Here is a 23,106-nt window from a genome sequence, read left to right as displayed (position 1 = left end):
TATATAAAATATTTATATGAAAAATATTTAAAATATTTCTGAGGACTACAAAAGAAGATCATAATAAATAGGAAAGCAAACTGTGTCTGTTAGGAATTTTTAGTTTTCAACATCACAAAGACATAATTTTTCCTAAACTGTTCTAAAAATGTATAAATGTAGTACAACCTAATATATATAAATTCTCACACATTCATATATGTGCACATAAATATATATTTATACATGCAGATAGATGTATATATTTAAGTCAACAAACTGATGCAGAATCATTTATATGGGAAAATAAAATGTGACAGTAACAAAAATTTTCTCAAAAAAGTGATGAGGAGGAGCCCACTCTACTGGATTTATAAAATGTTTAAAAGCATGAAACTTTAAACAAGTGACCTGGAACACGAATAGACAGAAATATCAATAGTATAGAGTAGGACGTCAGAAATAGCTGCAAGCACACATAAAATTTAATATACAAAAAGCCCTCTAGGAATTTATCTCATCCACATACTGCATGTGGCCGGGGTGACTAGTGCCCCTCCCCAAATGTATCTATCCGGAACTGGAGAAGGCGACCTTATTTGGAAAAGGCAATTGCAGATGTGACTAAGTGAAAGCTCCCCGGCGAGGTCAGTCTGGATTAACCAGGTGGGACCTGGATCCAATGACAGTTGTCCTTATAAAGGCAAAATCAGAGAGAAGAACACAAAGAAGCTGGGGATGTAAAGACGGATGTGGGGACTGAGTGACTGAGCTCCGAGCCAGGAGCCTCCAGGGCCACCAGGATTCCCGGGGCCCCCCCCCCGCAACCAGTGGGAAGACAGGTCCAAGTCTCCCCCGAGTCTCTGTAAGGAACCGACCCTGCCAACCTTGACTTCAGACGTCCAGTTTATCCACAAAGGACAAACCCGTGAAGGTGTGGACAGGCATGCGGGAGTCATGAGGGAGACCGCTGCAACCTGGAGCCAGGAGCGGCCTGGCTCCCACTGACGTCCAGCGCACAGGACCCCTGGCAGGAGAGGGGCCCCGGAGGGGAGCAGGGGCCTCTGGGAGGACACGGCGGGAGAGTGGAGTTCCCTGGCCTCCTTCCCTCCCTCCCCAGAAGCCTGGCAGGTAGTGCGGGTGGTCAGCACCCTGGACAGAGGGCAGCACTCCCTCGCTGCGTCTCCAACGCTAATTTGTTTTGTCTTAAAGCAAAGCGCAGCACCTGCCGCGGCAGCGCCTCGCTCAGGAGGTGTAGTACGTGACTTGATTACCTGTGCACAGCAGGTCAGCCTGGAGCGCCCCCAGAAGGCTCGGCTGCTCTGGTGGAGATGCGGCCATCTGGGCAACAGGCGTGGGTGACTTTTCATTCTACTCTACCCTTGGAATTCTGAACCCCACAAATAGTTCAAAATATCAACATTTATTACATTAAAAAATGCCAGCTTTCATCCCAGCAAGTCCACTACTGAGCTTACAAGGGACAGGGCCCAACTATCCTCAGTGAGTGGTGCCGGGGAGAGAACACGCGTGCCCACCTGTCGGGTAGCGCCTGCAGCACGGTGGGCATGAGCACCCCGGAAATGGCCTTGTAGAGGATGGAGTCACACACGCCGACGATGTTCACCACCGTGGAGGAGCCCAGCACGGGCAGCATGTGGGGCGGCATTCCTTGCCAAAAGTGCAGGAGGAAACTCTGAACCTGTGTCAAGCACAGAGAGAAGGTGAGGTCACACGGGGCCCTCCTCACGGCACGGGGACCCCGACAAGCAGCCCAGTCTGCAGCGCTGTCACCCGCTCCCCGTGCCTGGCCTGGTGTGGCACAGGCAGTCCTCCTGCCCCAAGTCACCCCTGTGCCCGTGGGTGCAGCCGCTGCTGGAGAACCGCCTGGCCTGCGGTCTCCTCTGCCCAGAGGAGAGGTGGCTAGGTGCCGCAGGGCCTCCTGGGAGCTATCCGTGCGTGGACAGGTGTGGGGGCGAGGTAAGAAGGGCGTGGCCAGGAGGAGGTGAGGAGGTGCCACAGCCGCACTGCTCCTGCCTCCCTGTAATCGGGGAGGGCTTCTCCTCTCCCAAACCTCCTTCTCCCAGGCGGGGCCATAGTCGGGGGTGAGACGGTGGCACTGGGTGGGAAGCCACGTGCTTGACTCTCTTCTCACCCTCGGGCCACAGCGGCACCGAGCAGGGAGTCAGTGGGCGCTTCAAGTGGGATTATTGTTGTTAACGCTTGTCGGGGGCCCAGCCGTACTATGGACGCAGAATGGCGGAGTCCACGTCCAAAGCAGAGAACCCTCTAGCTCCCCCAACCTATCTTTCACTGCATAGGGAGTTGGAAAAAGGGGAGAGAGGGGTGGGGGAGCGGGATGGGGGAGAGGGAGAGGAATTCTACAGGCGCTGAGCCTGTGCATCCAGTAACACCCCAAAGCACCTAGACCTGAGTCAATGTGGGCAGAACCTCCTCCAGAAGCTAGGGAACTTATCACCCTGGAGAATCCTAACAGGCCCGCTGGAGTTCCTGGACTCTGTACCCCTCTTTTCCCCACCCATGGGAACTTTTGAGCCCCCCTTGTCACACATCTCTGGCTCCCTGATCAACTCTGATCCAGCGTGGCAGCTGACCTGGCACCCTGTGTATTGCTTCGCAGTGAGTGTTATTATTACAGCTTTCCTCACTGAGTGCCTCCTTTATGACAGCTTCTCTGCAGAGGTACTCATGATGACACTGGGGCTGCCCTTGCTCCCATTTACACAGTCAACAGCCACTTGTCTGCCTCCTATTCAGTCTCAGGACAGTTCAATTTTCATGTGATGGTCGGGCTTCTGCCCCCATCCTGAGGCTGTGCCTCTGCTTGCCACTGCCCACTGCCCAGATTCCTGCCTCTGCCCCTCCTGGCCACCTGCAGCACCCTCCAGGCCCCTCCAGGCCTGGGGTCTGGTGTTCTTCTGGCCAGGGAGATGGCGCCCTGCCTGACTGATGACCTGGGGACAGGCCTCCCTGCGGCCATGGCCAGGGTGGGCACCCCAACATCAGCACGGGGGGTGGGTAGGCATTGGGGGGAGGCACATGTCTCACTTTGTGAGAGTTGGGGACGACAAGTGTCAAAAACACAATGGAAGGGGATGAATCCAGGGTTGTGGACCTAAGGTTGTGAGGCCTGAACTGCAGGCTGCTCATCCACGACAACTAAAATATTGCCACGTTTTCGACTAGCAAGAAAATTAAACAACAACCTGGATGGGCAAAGACTGACTTCCCACGTTCCAGCCCTGGCTCCCCCCCACCAAAACTAACTAGGGGTACAGTCTAAGTCTCAGTTTCCTCATCTGTGAAATGAGGATAGAAATAGCACTTCCTCGCATAGGTTTTGGTAAAAATTCCTAAAACGTTTGTGTCGTCAGGCGTGGCCCGTCTCAGATGTTTCATGAGGTTGCTGTTATCTGCACCATCAGTGTTAGTCACGTCTTGGGGGCACTGTCGCTGCTGGCCCAGGAGATCCAGGTATGGCCCAAGCGTGTGGGATACTCTGGCCTCAGCTGCACAGTGTCACCCAGCTGGGCCCCCACAGCGGCTCTGCTCTGTCACTGAGACATCTGACCACTGGCCCGGCCTGGGCCTGGAGGTGGCTGCTCCTCTTGGGCAAAGTGCCTGCCCCCCAGAGGACCCTCCGCTGTCGCCTGGCCCCAGCTGGCCCCCGGGTGTGGGTCTCAGGCCATGTGCTGGTCCTTCCTGTCTGTGCCCCAGGGGCTTTGCCCTGTGACTGCTAGGAAGGCTGCACTCTGAGTCCATCTACCTTCCTCGGTTCTCCTTTCTCTGTAAGCGCTCAGCTTGTGGCAGAAAGTCTGGGAAAGACCAGCTGCTGTGTAGGATAAAACAAATCTGTGAAAAATTCCGCGTCGTTGGCAGACAGCTGTCTGTTTTCATGTTCAAGCCACATGGGGAGCTCTGATCAGGCCTCAGTTGCCTGCCAGCTTTTGCCGAAAGCGCATTACCCGTTGGCAGCCTTCCTTCCTTCTCGCTGCGTCTGAGGCCATATAATGCCCACTTTTTCTGGTTCCTCTGGGTGAGGAGGAGGAAGCAGGAGGGGAATAGGGTGGAGCTGAAGCCCTGAGACTTGCAAGTCAGGCATGAAGTGGACAGATGCAGTGTGTCTGTCCAGAGGACAGCACTGCCTCAGCCTCCCAATGGACGCATGGAAGATGAAAAGGAAGGGAAGGCACAAATCAGGGTCTGTGGCTTCTGCAGCTGGGTGGAGGACAGGGGCAACCTGCAACTTGGGAAAAACGGATTGGGGGCCCCAAGTGATCTCTGGTTTTTCATGTGAAGTCAAGTCAGTTGAATCTGGTGCAGCTTTTACAAAATGAAGATAATGATTCCTTCCTAATATTAGGCTGGAACAAGGTAACTTATGTAAAATGCCTGGCATTGTGTAGGCATTTAACAAATGGAAATGTATTATTAGACAGAAGGAAGAATTCTGCTAAATTCTCCTTACTCCTTGCAAGTATAATCACAAAGCATCAGAGGTAAGTGACTGAAAAGAATCATTTAAAAGAAGTTTTCTAGGTTATCAGTCTTAGTCTCCTAAGCTCTTAGCTCCTTTTCCTTTGGCCCAAGAAAGTACCAAGAGACGTCCTCAAGGGTACCTAAGCAGGTTTTCTGTTCCCATGGCCAGGTTCAGTTTATTGCTATAAGTTGGCGATAAGATTCGGAAACACAGCTGGTCCCTTGCAGCCGGGTACTTCGCTCACTGGCTGCAGGGTTGGCCAGGTTTCATTGGAGCAACTCCCAAATACCGGCCACTGATTTTATTCTAGCGCAAAACAAGACACTTTACACGCTCAGTTTTATGTACATCCTAATTCTACAGCAAGGCAGGTATAATCATTGTCCCATTTTTACAACCAGAGAAACTGAGGCTCAGAGACGGTAAGCGCTCTGCACACGGTCATAGGCTAGTAAGCCGTGGATCTGGGACTCAAACACAGTCCTGCGTGACTTTAAAGCTCATGTGCGCTGCTGTCTGGAGAAGATGCCACAGGAAGTCCCCTACCTGCAGAGATGTATTCTTTGCGCTTGCTTGACAATGTTGTAAGTTGGTAGAACTTTTTTGCCAGAGGGGGCTGGCGGTACCAGGAATTGAACTCAGGACCTTGTGCTTGCCAGGCAGGCGCTGTGCTGCTGAGCCACATCCCTGGTCTGGGGTTTTTGTATCTATCCATCCAACCACCCATCAACCTAGCCGTCCATCAGTCCACCCACTCATGCACCCAGCAATATTTACTGGTGCCAAAGAGCACAGCTGGCCAGGATACGGTAGTGAACAGGACGGACGAGGTCCCTGTCCTCCAGGGCTGACCAGGGGTGGCAGCGACCAGTGATGAGCAAGTGGGTGAGACAGTTTAAGACTGAGATGCTAGCAAGTGGCCACCTACGCCAGCACACAGATCCGGAAGGCTCCAGATGAGCAGTAGGTGGAGGAGTACCGGCAGCACCCACCATCCATGTCCCCAAGGCTTTCCTCAGCTGCAGGAGGAAGTCACAGTCACTGGCGAGAAAACCTCGTCCTCCATTATTTTGGGCTTGGTGGGATGAACCATATCATGGTTAATCACCTTAAAAACCACCACCAAATAGCCATGTCAGGGGAGCAGGAAGAGCACCACCCTCAAGGTGTCAGTGGCAAACGAGCTTGCCGCAACTTTGGCTGGACACAACCGTGTGACCTTGAGCGAGTCTCTGAATTCTCTGGACCATCTATCTAATACAATTTATGAAAGCATTCGATCTCTCCTCCACCGCTAACCCTGTGAGTTGGGTGGGTGCCATTTCTGTCTCCATTTCCAGGATGAGGAATTGCAGCCTGGCAGGCGGAGCCCGATCTTGAACCCAAGCCTGGGGCTCCGAGGCTGCGCTCTCCCTGTGGGAGCTCCGTACCCGCCCCCTCCAGGTTCTGACCTCTCTCCATGCGTTGTGCAAACTCACTGCCTTTGGTTTTAGGCTGTGTCTTATTTCTCTCTCCATCGAAGTGCGGTGGCAGCAGGTGTTTGGTGAGTGTTGGAATCAAACGAATGGAAGGGCAGTAAGGGTGAGTTTGGGGTTGAATAAAGCTGCCTGGGAACGTAGGGAGGCCGCTGCTGGCTTTGTTATTAGTAATGGTGGCAGACAGGACAACTGCCCACTAGAGGGTGGGGGCCCGCTTGTATGTAGCGCTGCATCAGGTGGGACCATGGAACCAACTTCCGCCCATCTCACACTAGTGACGTGTTCCACTTCCGAGCTGGCGCCCTCCCTGCCATCCTCCCCCAACCTCGAGCTCAGTGATAGGCTCTAAGGCTTGGTGTTAGGGCGCAGGCTCAGACATAGAAACCTGGCTCCCCAAGTGGCCGAGCTGCCTGCCTCATAACCGAAGCCTCCACACTGGGCCGCAGCCTGAGTGAGGAACAAACTTCCAAAGAGTCCACTTTGGGGGGGCTACTTGTTCTAGCAGCTGGCGCTGTCTTAACCAGCCAGGAATCCTTATTTGCTCCAATCTTAGTGACTTTAGGAATGTAAAACAGAGCCAAGCTGTAGTTGCAGAGAAAGTAGTGATCTATCTTTCTAAAAATAATAATAATAATAATAATAATAATCTCCACTAAAGTGACTGCTTCAGTAATATGGGAGATTTTAAAAGACTTTTAGAAATCGAGTGGATAAAAGTCCAAGAAGGAGCAGTGGTCCTCGTTCATTTCCCAAGACACTGCTACCTCTTCCAAGCTGCGTCTGCGAGCTGGGCAGCAGCGCGAGGGCTCCGTGACTGTCCCCAGGGAAGGGCCCAACCACGGTGGGGGGGGGAAGGACCAGAGAAGGGTGTTTTGAGCTCACACCATCTCATCCCCTTTCTCCACCCGCACCCCCTCTCTTTGGAGCCCACATTACCCTAGCAGCCCTATCCAGTGGGTGGGGTGGGTAGGTTGCTATCTTTGCCCGAAAGCCATTTTCTCTAAAGAGCGACACCCCCGGTGACGGGGCTGAGAGACATGGCGTCTGCTCGCCCTCTGCAGGGCTCTTCTGGGTGGCGTTCTAGGCAAGGGGATCTCATTGTCACTCTGTTTACGTAACAGGCGCCTCAGTCCTTTTTTATTTCCTCCTCTCCACCCTTTCATTGTGATATTTTTAAATGAAAAACAAAAGAGACTCCTTGCATTGTTTGCATTTCAAGATGGCCCTAGATTTGGTGGGAAAGTAGGCCAGTCCTCGAGAACAGAGCTGACCAGCTCTGAATGCAGCGAGCAGACGACCCTGGGGGGTTGCGTTTCAGTTTCTCTGAATCTACAGTTCTGGGGGAACCAACCTCAAAGGCTGTCCCATGTGCCCAGCGAGCAGGCCACGTTCACTGGTAAATTGAGGAAGAGCCCATGCCCCCGGCCGCAGTGAACACGTAAGCTCTGTAAACTGGGGAAACACAGTACCTGCTTCTTGGGGCCCCGTGGGGGTTCGGGGACCCCGTGGGTGTCAAGGGTTTCGGGCGGCCAGGCCTGGCCCCTGGCAGGGTCTCATGACGTTGGAGCTGAGTGTTCACTGCGGTATTTTAAGGCGGTATATTCACGGCTCACGGCCTTGACTTACCTCATCGAAGTTGGCTCTTATCACGGTGTCCAGTATCCTCTGACAGTGGGTCCTGTACATCATAATGAAGGTGGAAACCTGTGGGGGAAGGGTCAACCACGAAGGCCACGTCAATGTACGTGGTGGCTAAGCCGGGCAGTTCAGTGTCAGGTCACGTGTTCCCTAGTGGAGGAACGGACGTCAGCTGACACCTGTTCACCCTACAGAACTTGGGAGGGGCATGGAGCGCTCGGCAGGGCTTGTTGAACTAAGTTCTCCTCACTGGCCAACGTAATGAAGAGTTAAAACCTATCATGTATTCATAAGAAATGCTTCTGCCAAAATCACCGTAAGACACTTGAGAATTCTCATTTAGCCCAAAAAAAAAAAAAAAATCTCTTCCACTTATTCAGGAATTTAAAGCTATGGTACGGGAGGGTGGTTGACGAAAAGCAAATTTCCTTCGCTTCCTAATGTAGACACACATTTCATAAACGTGGGTTTGCGTCTACTCGCGGTCATCTCCCTGCTGACCCGAAGCCTCCTGAAAGCAGGACTCCATGGCCTCCTCCCTTGCACAAGGCCGGGCGCAGCAGCCCCATGACAGAAGACACGTTAGAGCTGCCGCACTCCAGGAGGGCATTGGGGAACTTGCTCCAAACACCCGGGGATCAAGCTCACTTACTCACCCTACCTATAAAAATCTTTGTGAGGTTATGATTTCACAAATCTGCAGGACACAGACACATGAGCTTCTTGGAATAACTGAGAGGAGCAGGCTCTTCCCCTGTGAGGTGAGTGGGTGTAAGAGTGCAGGACAGGGACCAGGTGGGTCGGCAGCCAGGTGGTGACAGACAGGTAGGAGGTGGGGAGCGAGATCATGCTCAAATGAGCAGGGGACTGGCCTGGCTTGGCGGCCCACCCTTGTCATCCCAGCACTCAGGAGACTCGAGTTCGAGACCAACCTGGACTACATAGTGAGTATAAGGCCAGCCTGAATTGCACACAAGACCCTGTCCCAAAAGGGGGGTAGCCCAAGAAATGGGAGGAGAAGGAAGGAGGGAGGGAAGAGGATGAAAAGAGGGATTTGGGGCTGGGCATGGTGGCGCACGCCTGTAATCCCAGCACTTGCAAGGCTGAGGCAGGAGGATTGTTGCAAGTTCAAGACCAGCCTGGGCTACAAAGTGAACTCAAGGACAGCCTGGACTGCATAGCGAGACCCTGTCTCAAAAAGACAAAAATAAATAAATAAATAAAAGCAAAAAGGGATTTTGTGCTATGTGTGTGTGCCGGCTCCCCAGGGAGAATGTAATCATGTATGGCAAACAGGGGCTGAGAAAAACAGACATAGATAAGAGATTAGACAGAGACAGAGGTAGGTAGAGAAGATAGAGACAGAGAAACTTGTTAATTTGGGGGAGTTTGGGATGCATACGAGGCTGTGAGCGCTGGCCCTTCCGGGAGCACCTCACAGCAGCGGCCTGCGTCGTGTCCGTGAACTGCACCCGCACCGGAGCTACACCTTAATATTCTAAGTCACTATTCTGCAGCAAAAGCGCTTGTGCGTCCCGGTGTGTCAGAGAGAGAGGGTGTGAGGGGCTGCCCGCCGGAGCCCGGGCGCGGTCACCTTCTCCTCGGGCAGACTGGCCGGCAGGTTCAGGTCCTTGACATTTGGGAACTCCGGCAGCAGCGTCCCGAGTTTGGACCGTGGCGAGTAGGCCACCGTCTGCTTGCTCACTTCCTTCTTTCCGCTCTCGCTCACCCAGGCTGCGCCCTTCTTGGAGTACATCACGTCGTAGTACTGGGAGCTCTCCTTCACCGCGATGCCGTAGTAATGGTACCTGGGCCGCAGAGAGAGGGGACACGTGGCTGGGGGACTTCCGGCCAGGGGAAGGGCAGGGCCGGGCACATCTTCCCCAGGGCTGGAAGAGTTAACTCTCCTGGGAGGCTTGATACCTCTGAAATCTAGAATTAAACCAGCGTTCCATGTGCCAGCCGTCAATCAGGCAGGTAAAAATAACCAAAATTGCCTCCTACAGAAAATCTTAAGTCAAATACTTTGCAAAGCAGAGGGGGTTGAAAAATTTTCCATCTGTACTTGATCTCTGTGTGTACCAAGTGTGACCCTGGGTTGCACACTTTCGGGGACCCGAGAACTGCTCGCTGCACCACCGGAAAACTCGTCCGGCAGGTGGTTTTCCTCATCAGTAGAGTGTCGTCTCAGCAAACTGTGGTTTTAAAGAGGCAAGTTCTGTGCTTCATTTAACACTGTACGTCAAAGACTAAGAGTTTTCATGAACGCAAAGCAGGCTCAGCAACAGCCATGCTTTCCTTTCAGAGGGATGGAAGCTGCCTGGCGTTTGGACTTTAGCTACAAGCTGCCAAGCACTTGCTACGTGTACAGTGGGCACCGTGCAAAGTGCTCCGTACCCACTGACTTGGGAAATAACCCTAAGGGATGCCGAAGATGACAGGCTTCCCAAAGATGCAAAGTGGAGGCCAGAAAGCACAGGCAGAGAGCAGGGTTTTGACACCAGGTCCAAGCAGCTGCTACACTTGCAGAGAGCACTGAATGACAGCATAAACCTCGAGGTGTGTTGGAATCCCCGATGGAGCTTAATAAAAACAGACGTCTCCAGCCCCTTCCCAGGACCTAGTGACTCAGGATACCCGAGAACGGGTCAAGAAGCACCTCGGGGAATTCTGAAACGCATCGGTTTGAGTGCTGTCGTGCGGAAAGGTTTGACACGCATCGGCTTATTCAAGTTCACAAAATCCCCACGAGGCTGAAACTGATTTGTATTCTCATTTCACAGACAGGGAAACTAAGGCTCAGAGAATGTAAGTGCTATCCCCATGGTCACCCGGGGACAGGCAGGACTCTAACTACAAAGCTGGTGATTCTCAAGAAAACTGCAAAACTTCTTTCCCACTCCTGCCTCCCTCCAAGACTCTGGTTCTGTGGGTCAGTAGATTTTCTTAGTCAACACGAAGGTAATTCGCGGACCTCACTTTCAGAAATGCCGCACAGCGCTTGAACTGCCCACCTCTACCCAGGGCTCCGTGCCGACCGCCGGGCGACAAGGCCAAGGCCAAAGCATCGTAACACAATCTCCCCTCTCCCGCGCCCCCATCCCTGATACCATTCGGAGATACTTCTGCCCAGTGGGCAGCTCGCCTCTATCTGGGTGCCTCCCGGGTGGAAGAACTGGGGCCCTGCGTAGACAGGCCAGTTCATCTTGAGCCGACACCAGTATGGGAAGTTCTCTGCACTGGGCTGGCGCCTGCAGTCTGCGCCTTCTACTTCCCAACTGTCACCCAACTGCCTTTCCATAGGAGGTGGCTGTGGGGGAGGGGCGGCGGCTGGGTGCCAGGAGCCCCTTCCGGTGGGAAGACAGTTACGGCAGACCCCTCTCACTCCAGTGTCCCCCGCCCTTCCCCAGGGGCCGCATGGGCACGACACGTCCCTTCTTCGTGATTCAGTGTGCACGTTGCTAAAGCTGGCAGGGAAGGAGAGCGATCTCTCCGGCCCCTTTCCCATACCCCGCTTTGGGTTCTGAGGTGCGCTCCAACACCCTCCCCTAGCCACCCTAATTTCCTCTGTCTAATTAAATGTGCTGAGGCCAAGCTGCAGGGTGGAGACCACAGCTCCTCATTGCCTCCCTGGCTGGAGGTGCGAGCAGGACGCAAGACAAACGATTACACAGAATTGCCAGGAAGACACTGCTCGTTTTGCCAACCTGTAGATTGGAGAAAAAGAGAAAAACAAAGCCAGATTCTCAGCACAGAGGGGAGCTTTCTCCAAGTCTGGCGGGATGGGAAGCCTTTCTGCTGTGCTCTTGCCAGCTTTTCTCTAGACTTTGCTATCTTTACTCTCTCTACTCTTCACAGAGACAGGCAACAGAGCATCAGAGCCAGCAGTTCTTCAGAGGACAGGAGCTAACACTCACTGGCTCATCCTCCATCCACCCTCTGCACACCCATAATCACCGGCGGTGTGCTCACTGGCCCACGAAGAAGTATCTCGCTTCTTTGCTTTGTGAGCTCACCAAAGTTGAAACTTCATTTTTAACAAATACCAGCATTTTTCATTATAAATGAAGTTTGAAGCCAGGTGTGGTGATGCACTCCTTTAACCCCAGCACTCTGGGAGGCTGAGGCAGGAAGACTGAAAGTTCTAGGCCAGCCTGGGCAACTTATCCAGACTTTGTCTCACAGTAAAAAATTAAAAATGGGCAGGGGGTATAGCACAGTGTGAAGGCTGTGGGTTCAATCCCCACTACTGAAAAAAAAAAAAGGTTTGATTTTCAGAGTAGTCATCTTGGAAAGTTCTTAGAACTTAATCCAAGCTGTCTTCTGTTCCCAAATTTTCTGGAAATCACTTTGGAAATAAGCCCACAAGCTTCTGAGACACACAGAAAAGTCTTGTTTTCAGAACTTTGCCAAAAAGGGATTTTTGAGCACCCATTTCCTCTCCCTAATTTTTCTGGAGTCAAGCCTACCCTGGGAGAATAAAGATGTGCTGTTGAGGTGACAGGAGCCTCTGGGGGCGGGTGTCGCTCAGGGGATGGCCAGACAGTCTGGACATGCTTTGAGACACCCTCAAACAAAGGTCCTGGGTCCTCTATGGCTTTTGTAAAGAGAAAAACGCGTGCTGCTTCTAGCTCACTGGGTGCCGCTTGCTCACATGGCAGAAAGGCTCAGAAATGCTGCCCCATCGGGCACCGCACATGCTGGCAACAGAATGGTTTGAAGAAGTCTCCGGATAAACTGGTGCAGGGTCCCTGCCCTTTTGCGGGACCACGTACTAACCTCCAACAACCTTAGACACATCCTTACAAGACAGTCCTACAATTTAGATTTTAATGCGGCCCAAGCTTCTCCCTGACACCAACACCTTCCTGGGAGACAGAGGCCTGCATGCCCCTCCTCCTCCTCGTCCTGGGGTCCTCCTTCACATGCCCCCCTCAGGATGTTTTCCTATGCCACCCCAGTATTCTCTGCAACGACCCTCTCTTGGAAATTGGATTCCCTTTTTCTTGCCTGTCCTCCCCAGCATGCTGAAGCTGGCACAGGGCAAGTGGGAAGCTGCTCTTGGTCAGGTGGGGATGGCACTTGGGCACTCCTCTGGCCAGCTAGAGTTTGCTCAGGAAAAGTCAGAGAGCCTGGGGTCACCTAAGAGGCCGGTTGCTCCTTGCTGTCTAAACTATTTCACACAAAACACCTAAAGGCAGGGCAGCACAAAACCAGACCCACCCAGCCTGTGTCCAGGGACCCGAGGGAGGGTGTGGCTGTCCTAAGCTCTGCCAGCCCCCCCAGGCTCAGCCCTCCCACCCGGCGGGGCGGCGCAGGCCACGCGGCGCAGGTGGCCCATCTGCAGTGCTTACTTGGACTGTCCTCGCGTCCCGAGTCTCCTGGTGGTCAGCTGTGGAAACTGCTGCCTTATGATCTGCAAGTCAACACAAGAATCCGTTACCCACCGAGAAAGCTGGGGTGCGGTGACTGACATTTATAAACAGCAGGCCTAAGGAGGAAGGCAAGTGGGGTTCCTGCTGAGGGGGAGGGGAAGCTGAGGAGACCGCTGCCACTGGGAGGCGACGGGGAGCTCCTTCCAGATGTTGGGACCCTGACGCCCATAGCCACTTGGGGCTCCATGCTTCCCTGCTGGAGCCCACTGCTTCCCTTCCTGGAGCCCACTGCCGGGAAGCAGGAGGGACCTGGGGGGGCCTGGCACGGGCCACTCGTGCTCCACGACCCTCATGGCTCCTGGCCCACAGGAGCCCTATCCAGGCTCTGCCCCCGGGTGGGTCCTGCTTACCGGAGCCTCCTCCCTACAATGCGCACCCTTGCTTCCTGGAGCCCACTGCCGGAAAGCCAGTGCCATCTCCTTTTCCCCAAGATCGGCTCCTTCTGGGGGCTGTTCCCTGTTCCCCGTCCCCACCAGCCAATGTGGAGTAGCGTGAGCAGTCCCCACGCCACCTGAAATTCCCTTGCTCACGCACACGCCAAGGGCTTGTTTATATCTCTACCTATCTGAGGGCAAGATCCACGAGCTTGGGGACCTTGCATGGGGCACGGCACATGGGAAGGGCTCAGCCCACACTTGTGGTGCGAAGGCAGGAAGCTTTGATCCCTGCGGGGGCTCGGCCTTGGCCTGTCTGCAGAGGAGAAGGCTACTGTGGTGGCTCAGGGCAACCACAGACCTGCGAGAGGCGGGAGGAGCGGTGGTGGCCGTGGTGCTCGGGGAAAGGACAACGTTCCCGGAGTGTGGTATAATGGGGGTGGTGCAGCAGAAGGCTGCGGTTAGACTCCCTGCGTTAGATCTGACCTGGGCCATTGGTTGGGTTGCGTGCCCTTGGGCAAATTAGTTCACAGTCACATGACTTGGTGTCCCCATTTGCAAACGGGAATGATGATCTCTTCCTACATAACCCTTGTGAAGTGCTGAGGACCAAGTGTAGTAATACGCAGCTGAGCCTGGCCCTCGAGAGCTGGGTCCTCCACAGACGCGCTCTGTGACCACCATCACCCTGCGGCCGCAGCGCTTTCTTCTTCAACTCTAACTTCGCTCTTCCCTTCCAGCTCAGCACAGAGCGGCAGCCTGGTCAGAGACAGCAGGAGAGAGGCGCTGCCCTTCCCGGCAGGAGATGCTGCCGCCGATCTCCCTCTGGCACAGCACGGACTGCGAGGGGTTTGTCCAAGCGGGCACGGCTCTTCTGGTCCTTTCAGCCACACCAGTGTACTCTGGCCCACCGATTTGCATCCACTCAGACAGGCGCTGTGACTCTGTCGTTTGAACTTGCATCTCCTATCTAACCTCCTGTGATGGTTGAGAACTTAGGGAACTATTCAGTCCTCCCCCGGGGGGAGGGACAGGTGATGCTGGAGCCTCAACTGCGCTGGCGTCAGTGGGGTGGGAAGTGGTGGACAAATAGGAGAGAAGATGAGAACCTGGACTGGTAGCCTGAAGACGGCCCAGTTTGATATGTCAGGGAGCTGGGGGGCCCCAGTGTGGGCGGGGGGGGGGCAGGGTCGCAATTCCTCCTCCGAAAGTGGGCGAGGAAGGGCTGACCCCACGGGATGTTTGGATAATCTAATGTGAGAGCAGCACAAGACCACTTTTGCAAGTGACCAGACTTAACAAATACAATGCTGTCCTCCTCGGAATGCCTTTAGCATGTCAGTGATGTAGGCAATAGACCCCGGTTTCCTTAACCCTGGCTCCAGCAACTGAGGCCCTGGACTGCTCACTCTGTCTTTTGGATTTTTTTTTTTTTTTTTTGGTACCAAGAATTGAACTCAGGACCTTGCACTTGCCAGGCAGGCACTTGTGCCACTGAGCCTTATCCCCGGCCCCTGCTCACTCTGTCTGAGTCCCTTGAGGGTCACTGTGTCCTGAGTAAAGTGGAGACTGGGTCCAAGACAGTGCTCTTGAAATACTTTCTGAAACTGCACCACGGCCCGGGAGCCGCATCAGCTGGGTCTGCAGTGAGCTGCAGCCACGCAAGCCCTGCAGGCTCAGCAGGGAACTGGCCCAAGCGCTGGCACAGAAGGTGTGGCACCGAACAGGTGGACATAGGCCAAGGTAGATGGAGGAAAGCCAGGTAAAGCACAGAAATGGGGTGGTGGGGGTCTTCATGCTGGTTAAAGTAGTTATGGTTTGAGTTCTGAGTTTCCTACCACCTAAGCATAAGAGATGATAAAAGAAGGCCACCAGGAGACAAGGGCATGCTGGAAGCTTTGGGAAATCGCTCCTAGGCCAGTGGGCACAACATGCTAGTGCTCTGATAGTAACAGAGGTTTGAAGATGATAATTTGCAGTGCTGTCAAAGCTGTAGTGAGATCGGAATGCTCAGCCACGTCGAAGACAACATTTAGTAGCGCTACACTTGCCCAGAGCATTTATACAATACTTACCAGGTGCCATGCAGTACTCATATTTTTGATCAATATTGATTCCAGTATACAATAAGGAACAGCTAAGTCTGGGGCTATGAGTGAGAGTGAGGCATGAGAGACAACATAAAGAAATCACCAACGCTGGGGAACTGGGGAAAGGCCCCCAGCACACAGGCCAGCTGAGCCCTGTAGCCACTAGAGGGATGGCCACAAAGGCTATGTCACAACAGGAAAGTGCCGGTGACAACATCCTTGGGGGACCACCAGGCCATCCAGCGTGCTCATGCTGCAGGATGGTTTGTGTTTGGGCAGAGCCAGAGACTCCCTGGGAGAGTGGACGGATGGGGATGGGTATCTGTTGGGGACCGTGCCTAGAACAACAAGGGTTTTGTACCGTCTTTGTGTGCTAAATCAACTCCTTATGCAAATAGAAAGGGGGTTCTTATTATAAATTTTCCTAATTGACAAAGGAAGTTCAAGTCAGTCTTGAAAGAGGCAACAAAAGCCCAGTACAGTGTGTTATGGTGCTGGTTCTTTTTCTTTTCTCTTTAAAAAGTAAATCATTCCCCATTCGCGGCAAGTAATCTGTAGACAATGGAAGAGAGCAGCTTTGCTGTGTGGGGTGCCCAGCCTTATTTTTACCTATTGAAGAGACCGGGCTGAGTTCTGACTCTTGCTAAGTGTAATCCCGATGGTAACCCACCCAGCACTCACAAAGCTGACGGGTGAAGTCCCAGGGCCTGTCCCAGGTCATGGGGCCAGGACACACAGGCTCCAGTCACACATAGGTCTCACGGGAAACCGGGGACAGGCTCTCTGGAGTCATTTCCTCCACCTCCACGAGCTGACAAAACACGCTTGAGAGGGTTTGGGATTCTTTGCATTGTCGTGACGGGGCTGTGATTCCCTGCGTGGCCGGCAGGCCTGACTTCTCCCTTCTGAATAACGTGTGCCAGTGCATGCGATGTCCCTGTCTCCATGATCAGCATCACCCTCTGCCGTGCCACCCGAGACAGACAGGGTGCCCTCTCTGACCCTGCTCTCCTCACCCTGCGGCTCGTCCTGTTGATTCTGCCTTCCAGGCTACTCTAACTTCTGGCTTTCTCTATGTCCCCATGTGACTGTCTGCCCCGGACCAGACACATCTGCCCGCCGGCCACCCAAAGGGTCCCAGCACTGCCCGGCTGGGAGCCCTCACACCTCCCCACCGCAGCTCCCGCCACAGCCTTCCGCCCAGTCTGCTGCAATGCAGCTGCTCCCGCTGGCCTGACGTGTGCGCGCTGGCCCCTCTGTGTGGACAGCCGGGCCCACAGTGTCGCTCCCACCCTGGGGACACCTCTGTCTCCAGCCTCTCCCACTTCCCCATGCCCCTGCCTCTGTCTCCCCCGGGAGCCAGGTAGAGCACGGGGGTGGAGCTCGCGGCTTTGGCCGGGGCCCACTTGGGCTCCTGTCCTGGTGCAGGCGTCTCCCGTCCCCGTCACTGCGCTTTACCTCGGTGAGCAGCACAACAGTCTAGCACAGGTCCCACTGCACAGAGGGGTAAACTGAGGCTGAGACAGGCTAAGCCAGGCACACCTACAGTGGAGCAGCCCAGTCCGACCTGACCCTACCACAACAGTGTCCAACGGGGTGGCCCCAAGCCCCTCACTCCTCCCTTCAGCAGAGACCTTGGCGTCTCTGAGGCTGCGGTCCTCCGTCCCCACACTCGTGTGTGGGAGGAATGAGTGATTCCTGGTTCCTAGCTGCGCTTCAGGGACGGTTTCTCTCCGACCCCTGTCTCTGGCCCTCGCGGAAATACCCCAGGGCCTCTGCCCTCATCCAGACAGGCGGGGGTGCAAGAGCTGGCAGAACCCGTAGCCCTCTGCGTGGAGTCCCCTGACGTCCAGAAACGGGGAAGCCTGGTGATTAAACACTCTGCTAACGAAACTCCTAAGCAGACGCCGCTCGGGGCTGGAGCAGAGCAGGGGGTGCGGCTCGCCTGCAACACAGGAGGCACCCAGGGCAAAAGCAAGAGCAAAACCCACGCGCATAGTCGAGGCCTGGTTAAGGGACGGCTGCCGGTCAGCCTTGTCTCCTCAGCGGCCGCTGACACTCCTCCGAGGGGCATCAGACTGCAGATGCCACTCAGACTCTAAATTTCCTTCTGTGAACCCAGCCTCAGCACTCCACCAGGGGTGGCACACAGCTGGGCGCCCTTCCCAGGTCTGCATCTCCAGGCCCCCTGCCCGAGCCGCGCCCTCTCTGCCTCGGCACCATGTGTCCCGTGTCCCAGCCCGCACGCCACTCCCCCGTGACCGTTCCATCCCTCGCCAGGGCGGAGCTCGTCCTTCTCACGTGACACCTGCCCCTCGCGCTCTGCCCCGAGTTCCCTCCTCCTGGGGAGCGCATCGATTCCATTCACAGCCGCCCGTCTCCATCAGCCCGGTGGTGTCCCCACTGACCCTGCTTCCGGGCACACCCCACTCACGACCACCTCTCAGGACGCCCCTGGACAAGTCCAGACCCTGCAGGTCCGACCTGAAGCCCCGCCTCTGTTCCGGCGCGCCTCGCCCAGCCCCAGGCTCTGGCCACACCGCACCTTGCTGTCGTCGCAGCCCCGCGTCCTCTCTCAGTGCCCCATGTCCCTGATGGCCGTCTCCCTTCATGTCTCAGCCGACACCCCATTTCCTTCCAGAAACCTTCCCCAGGCCACTTGTTTGGGACCATAGATATAACGTCCTTAGAGTTTTTTTCTAAGTAATTAATTTGTTTTTAAACCAACAAATTAAAATTATATATATTTATAGTATGCAATATAGGGTTTTAAAAATGATGTCTTTGGTCACTGTCTTGTTGCAGGGACAAAAACTCGACACTCAGTTTAAAGGACAGGTTTACTGTGGTTCACGTGTTTAGTCCGTGCACCGCCAGCTCTGAGGCAGGAAGGCGCGGGGGAAGCGTCTGGCGGAGGAGAGATGCTCGCGGCGTGGAGACCAGGAAGCAGCGAGAGAAGGAGGGCCCGGGAGGGGGCTGAGCCCGCCCAGGCCATGCCCCCCCGTGACCTCCAACCAGGCCCCGCCTCCTAACGGCAAGTCCGCTGTGGGCCCTTAATATCCAACCACCTTCCAAGCCCTGCGGATCACGTGCCCCACGGCGGGACCTCTGGACACAAACAGTAACACACACAGACTCCACGAATAGCTACGTTGAGCTACTTCACATATATTATCCTAAGTGTCCTACTGACATAAATAGTGCTCTGGCACTATTTGCAGATGATTTTTATTTTTGTTACTATTTTATTTATTCATATGTCATTTGCCTAATCATTTCTCATAGGGAGAACTGCTCAGCGAAAGGGGAGAAGCATGACACTGTTCTTTACAAAAACGAAAAAAACCAAAAACACTGTCCAGCCACTTTCCACGAAGTATACAAACGCATTAACACTTTGTAAAAATGTGTTACACTGAAGCCAGGCATGGCGATGCACGCCTGTAATTCCAGCACTCTGGAGGCTGCGGCAGGAATGGAACGCTGTGAATTCCGGGTCAGCCCGGGCTAAAAGTGAAATGTAGAGAAGATACCCAGGCTGGTCAGGCAGGAATGGGACACGGCTGGAGGCCACAGTTTGGCCAGAGGGGAGGAGAGGAGCTGGCACACAGGGGTTCCACTGTGGACCTCCCTTGCCTGCCCTGGCATGTCCCTGTCCTTCTGGTCATTGTCCCTTTCCCGATCACTCCTCCACTCACAGAGTGCGAGCTCTACGCCTGCACCTTCGTGGGGACTCAGGAGTCCTCTTCCAGTCCGGGTCTGTGGACTGGTATCTTCCCAGGCAATGCACTCGTGCACTTAGACTATTAGGTTCTGGCTGTGAAGATTCTTTAACCTAACAGTACTGGTGGCCCAAGGCCTCCTCCTCTGCAAGACAACAAGGCCACTTCGCAGAAGGGACCCGAGGCAGGAAACCGGAGAAGAGCCGGTGGGGTGGGCGGGCTGTTCCTCAGAGCACATTTTGTACCAGTGGAGGTCAAGACTTTTCCCACTCCCAGCAAAGAAAGGACGGGTTGCTGATGGCTCCTCCTTTTCCCCGAAGCCGAAACAAAACCCTGTGGGAAGGGGGTTTGGCTTTTTTTTTTTTTTAAAAAAGTGTTTCTTATGGGCTGCAAAATTACAAATTATTCTCCTCTCCTTTCACCAAGTAATCCACTGGTTCCTGAGTCTGAAAGACCAGCACCATTTGGTCAAAGTCTCCAAATGCAGGGTCGGCGCAGCCCCGCGAGGGCTGTGCAGCTTTTAATTTCTGGAGCAAGCCTCAGCAAACAGTGGAACACTTTTGTGGAGCTGTGAAAGCTGAGCCTCGCTGTTTGATAAATGAGCAGACGGGCAGGCAGCCCCTTTCTTGTTTTGTGTGGGTTCAATGAAGCCTGCCTAAAGGACACCACATGCTGTTCCCGCTACTGATCTAACATTCCGCAACATCCCAGCCTTCCAAATTCCCTTTAATTACTCGGGATCCCACCCTTCTCCCTTTCAGCGGCAGACGGGGACGGGGGCTCCAGCGGGGGTGGGAAGTGGCCGGGGTCCTTTCAGGGGTGCGATGGGACTCGCCCACACCCCTGCGCGGTTCTGTGGGTGCAGGTTCTGTGGGAGGCGGAGGCCAGCACTGCTGAGGCGACAAACCCCAAGAATTCCCTCCTGAAGGCGAGGAGCGGGGCTGGGAAGCAGTGCATTGCTCTCAGCGTTCACTGCTATGCTAAACCCTGGGGGAGAAAGGACGTGCCCACCTTACAGGTGAGGACTGGGGTCTGCGGCTGCTTGTGTCCAGGTGATGGCCAGAGAAGAAGCATTAGCTCCCTTGGGTCCCCTCTCCCCTCCTCTTGCTGACACACACTCCCGGGACCGGCAAGGTGGCCTCCAAGTGTGCGTGAACCTGGCTGTCCTCTCCTGGCATCGGCTCCAAAGACACCCTGGGGCCACACGGGAGGGACACCTGGTCCCCGCTCTACAGCATCCTAAGATTCTCACGTTGTGGGGTTGTGATCAACTTGGTCATTGGGCTTTTGGTTTTCACAAATGCAGTGCCCCCTCCGTGGCCAAAGAGTCGCACCACCAAGAAGGGACCCGAAAGAAGCGCAGAGTGACGGGGTGAGCGCCAGCGCCCTGCGTGGCGGAGACACTCACATGGCACAGAGCCGAGGCGGTTGACGACAGCCACACTGCTGGCGCTGGGTCCTGCCGGGGCCTCTGGGTGGGGAGAGGGGCCTTTCGAATAGCAAGAAATTAGAAACTTAATAGGATGACAAGTTCTTGTTTTATAATCACATGTTGTGAAACCTTGTACCTTTTTAAAGCCCTTAATTTTATATTAACAAAAAAAAAGAAATGATTAGGGAAAGAGGGTGGCTACGGGGACCTGACTGTCACACACTTAAGTCTGCAAGTAAGACACTCTTTTTTGTCAGCAAACCAACTGTTTCCGTAGAGGACGAAACAAAAGGAAGGCTGGGTGTCACGAGGACTTTGAAACATCCCGTGTCACGCTGGAGAGGAGCACTGTGGAGCGGCCGGCCGTACTGACACAACTAACCGGGCGGCATGTCCGGCAGCGGCAGCAGGGACGGGAGGAGCAGGGCGCGACCGTTCTGCAGGAAATTCTGCACGAGATGTTTCATCATTTCTACAAGAAATTTATAGGAGTGCGGTGAGCCAGAAGTAGAATTTCAAATCACATGGATGGACGGATGAAGGGTTCTGTGAAAATGCCCGGAGCCAGAAGGCCGCAGTGGACCTGTCCACCCTTGAAGGGGGGACCCTGGGTCCAACTGCGAGAAGTCCAAGGGTCCACCTGGGAGCCCTGTGTCCTCCTCAGTGACGGCACAGCATGTCACGTGCTTGTGAGCAGAGACAGTCATTGTCCTCGGAGCTAGCTGGAATGAGGCAAGTTACATAAGACACCGGGTAAGTCAAAAATGGAATAATTCTGCAGACGATAATAAGAGTGGGTGCGGGTGGGGATGGCAGAGTGTGATGTGGGATACTTTTAGAACAATTGTTCTCAAAATTGTTCAGCAGGAAGAGTGCCTGGAAGGGCTGGAACACTGATACGTTTGCGGTGATCTATTCAAAGCCTGATTGGTTAGAGCCATGAAGCGCCACTGCCGTGCACAGAAAAATAACCACTGCGAGCAGGTGTGAGTGTTTGTGTTTACTGCACTTGGAGACCCGCCTTCTCCTTCACCGTCTCTGAAGTCCTCCCAGGCTGCTACCAGCCCATTTACAGAGCAGGACACTGAGGCCCGGGGCTGTTAAGCAACCGCCTGAGTCCATGCAGCCGGTGAGCAGGGTGCAGAGATTCAAGCTGACTTCAACCATTCCCGAGTGAAATCAGACAACCTGGCGGGGCCTCCCGCATCCGCTTCCACAGGGTAAGAGATGCAGATGCAAGTGTTTAAGACGGAAAAGAGCTCTAGCTGTGGATTTACATTTTCCCCTTTGAAAACTGGAAAGGACCCCAAAGACCGGAGCACCCACCTTCTGCAGGGTCGCTCCGAGGCTGTGCCAGTGACCCCGGCCGACGGAGCCGGGAGGCCTGGGGGGTGGGGCTCTGGAGGAACAAGGCCATCGCGTCAAGCGAGGGGACTTCCTCACCCTCCTCTCGCAGCTGCTGGAGTGCCAGTTCCCAGCACTGCCCAGCTCTCCCCAAGACGACAAGCAAGAGGGTCGATGGAACGGGGCCACCCACGCCAGCCTGCCACCACCGCATGTGCATGGGAGCAGGCCGGCATGGACCGGGTACACCGCGCAAGCGCGGCCTGACAGTAGCGGGAGGTCCCCATTTGCAATGACTCAGCTTGCACTTTTTTGACTTAAATGTGTCACAAAGGTGATGCACCCCCAGCAGAAACTGCACTTTGAATTTTGGTCTCTTCCGGGTTGGAGATCTGTGCGTGAAACCCCTGTGGCCGGGCAGTTCCCAGTCGCTGCGTCGTCGTGCTGGTGAAGGGAAACGAGCACTACACGGCGGGCCAGGGTGGCTCGTGTATTTCTGACTCACACCATCTCCCCCTCCGGGGAGTTCCTTTGATGTAAGTCCATCGTAAGCCAAGGGCACCTGTACTGGGTCAGAGTCCCGGGGTCCACCCCATGTAGAGATGTGCAGGCTGAATGGGTACCTGACACCCTGGACAAGCACGGCGAGGTGCCTGCCTTCTTCTCTGCCTAACCAGTAAATTTCAGCCCCAGGGACAAGGACTGCTTCCCCGATAGCCAAGGGCAGCCGATGAGAGGCAAGGGAATCACCAAGTGCCTCTGGCTGACCTGCGGGGCTGTGACCTCATCCCCTTCGCCTGCATCTGGCCTGCAACGTGGCTTTGGAGTCTAGCAGTTGTTTGGACCAGGAGGTGACGCGGAGATCAGAAGCCGCCTGCCTTGGATGGCAGAGCACAGAGACAGGCAGAGCCTGGTTTCTGAGGCGCTGACAGAGCTGTACGGAGAGAGCGGCTCATCTTCTCCTGGACTTGGCTTAAGAAGGAAAACGGAGCTCTGAGCCACTGCTCAGGGGTAGAGAGGGCCATATGCCCACAGCACCAGCACAATTCCTGATACACTGACACCCCTTTGGGTTTCCACCCAATTCCCTTTATAGAAAATGTTCCAGCCAGG

The 23,106-nt window shown here is 54.6% G+C and overlaps 1 protein-coding gene across 4 annotated transcripts in view; it reads right to left on the bottom strand.

Moving 5' to 3' along the window:
• Positions 1-23,106, bottom strand: part of Rfx4 (regulatory factor X, 4 (influences HLA class II expression)) — a 165,602-nt gene that overhangs the window by 60,788 nt on the left and 81,708 nt on the right. For 3 of the 4 annotated variants that reach the window (XM_005374623.2, XM_005374622.1, XM_005374624.1), the window contains exons 5-8: positions 12,951-13,012; positions 9,191-9,404; positions 7,585-7,662; positions 1,518-1,681 (exon numbers count right to left, since the gene is read on the bottom strand). In XM_005374623.2, the coding sequence (XP_005374680.1) occupies positions 1,518-1,681; positions 7,585-7,662; positions 9,191-9,404; positions 12,951-13,012 (518 nt within the window). Of the gene's footprint in view, positions 1-1,517; positions 1,682-7,584; positions 7,663-9,190; positions 9,405-10,706; positions 10,879-12,950; positions 13,013-23,106 lie in introns of those variants that run through there. The other variant, XM_005374625.1, reaches the window with a different exon arrangement.

This window comes from Chinchilla lanigera, unplaced genomic scaffold, assembly GCF_000276665.1.
Source record: "Chinchilla lanigera isolate Chin_1 unplaced genomic scaffold, ChiLan1.0 scaffold00004, whole genome shotgun sequence".
Taxonomy (NCBI): domain Eukaryota; kingdom Metazoa; phylum Chordata; class Mammalia; order Rodentia; family Chinchillidae; genus Chinchilla; species Chinchilla lanigera.
This window is presented reverse-complemented; position numbering and strand designations above follow the sequence as displayed.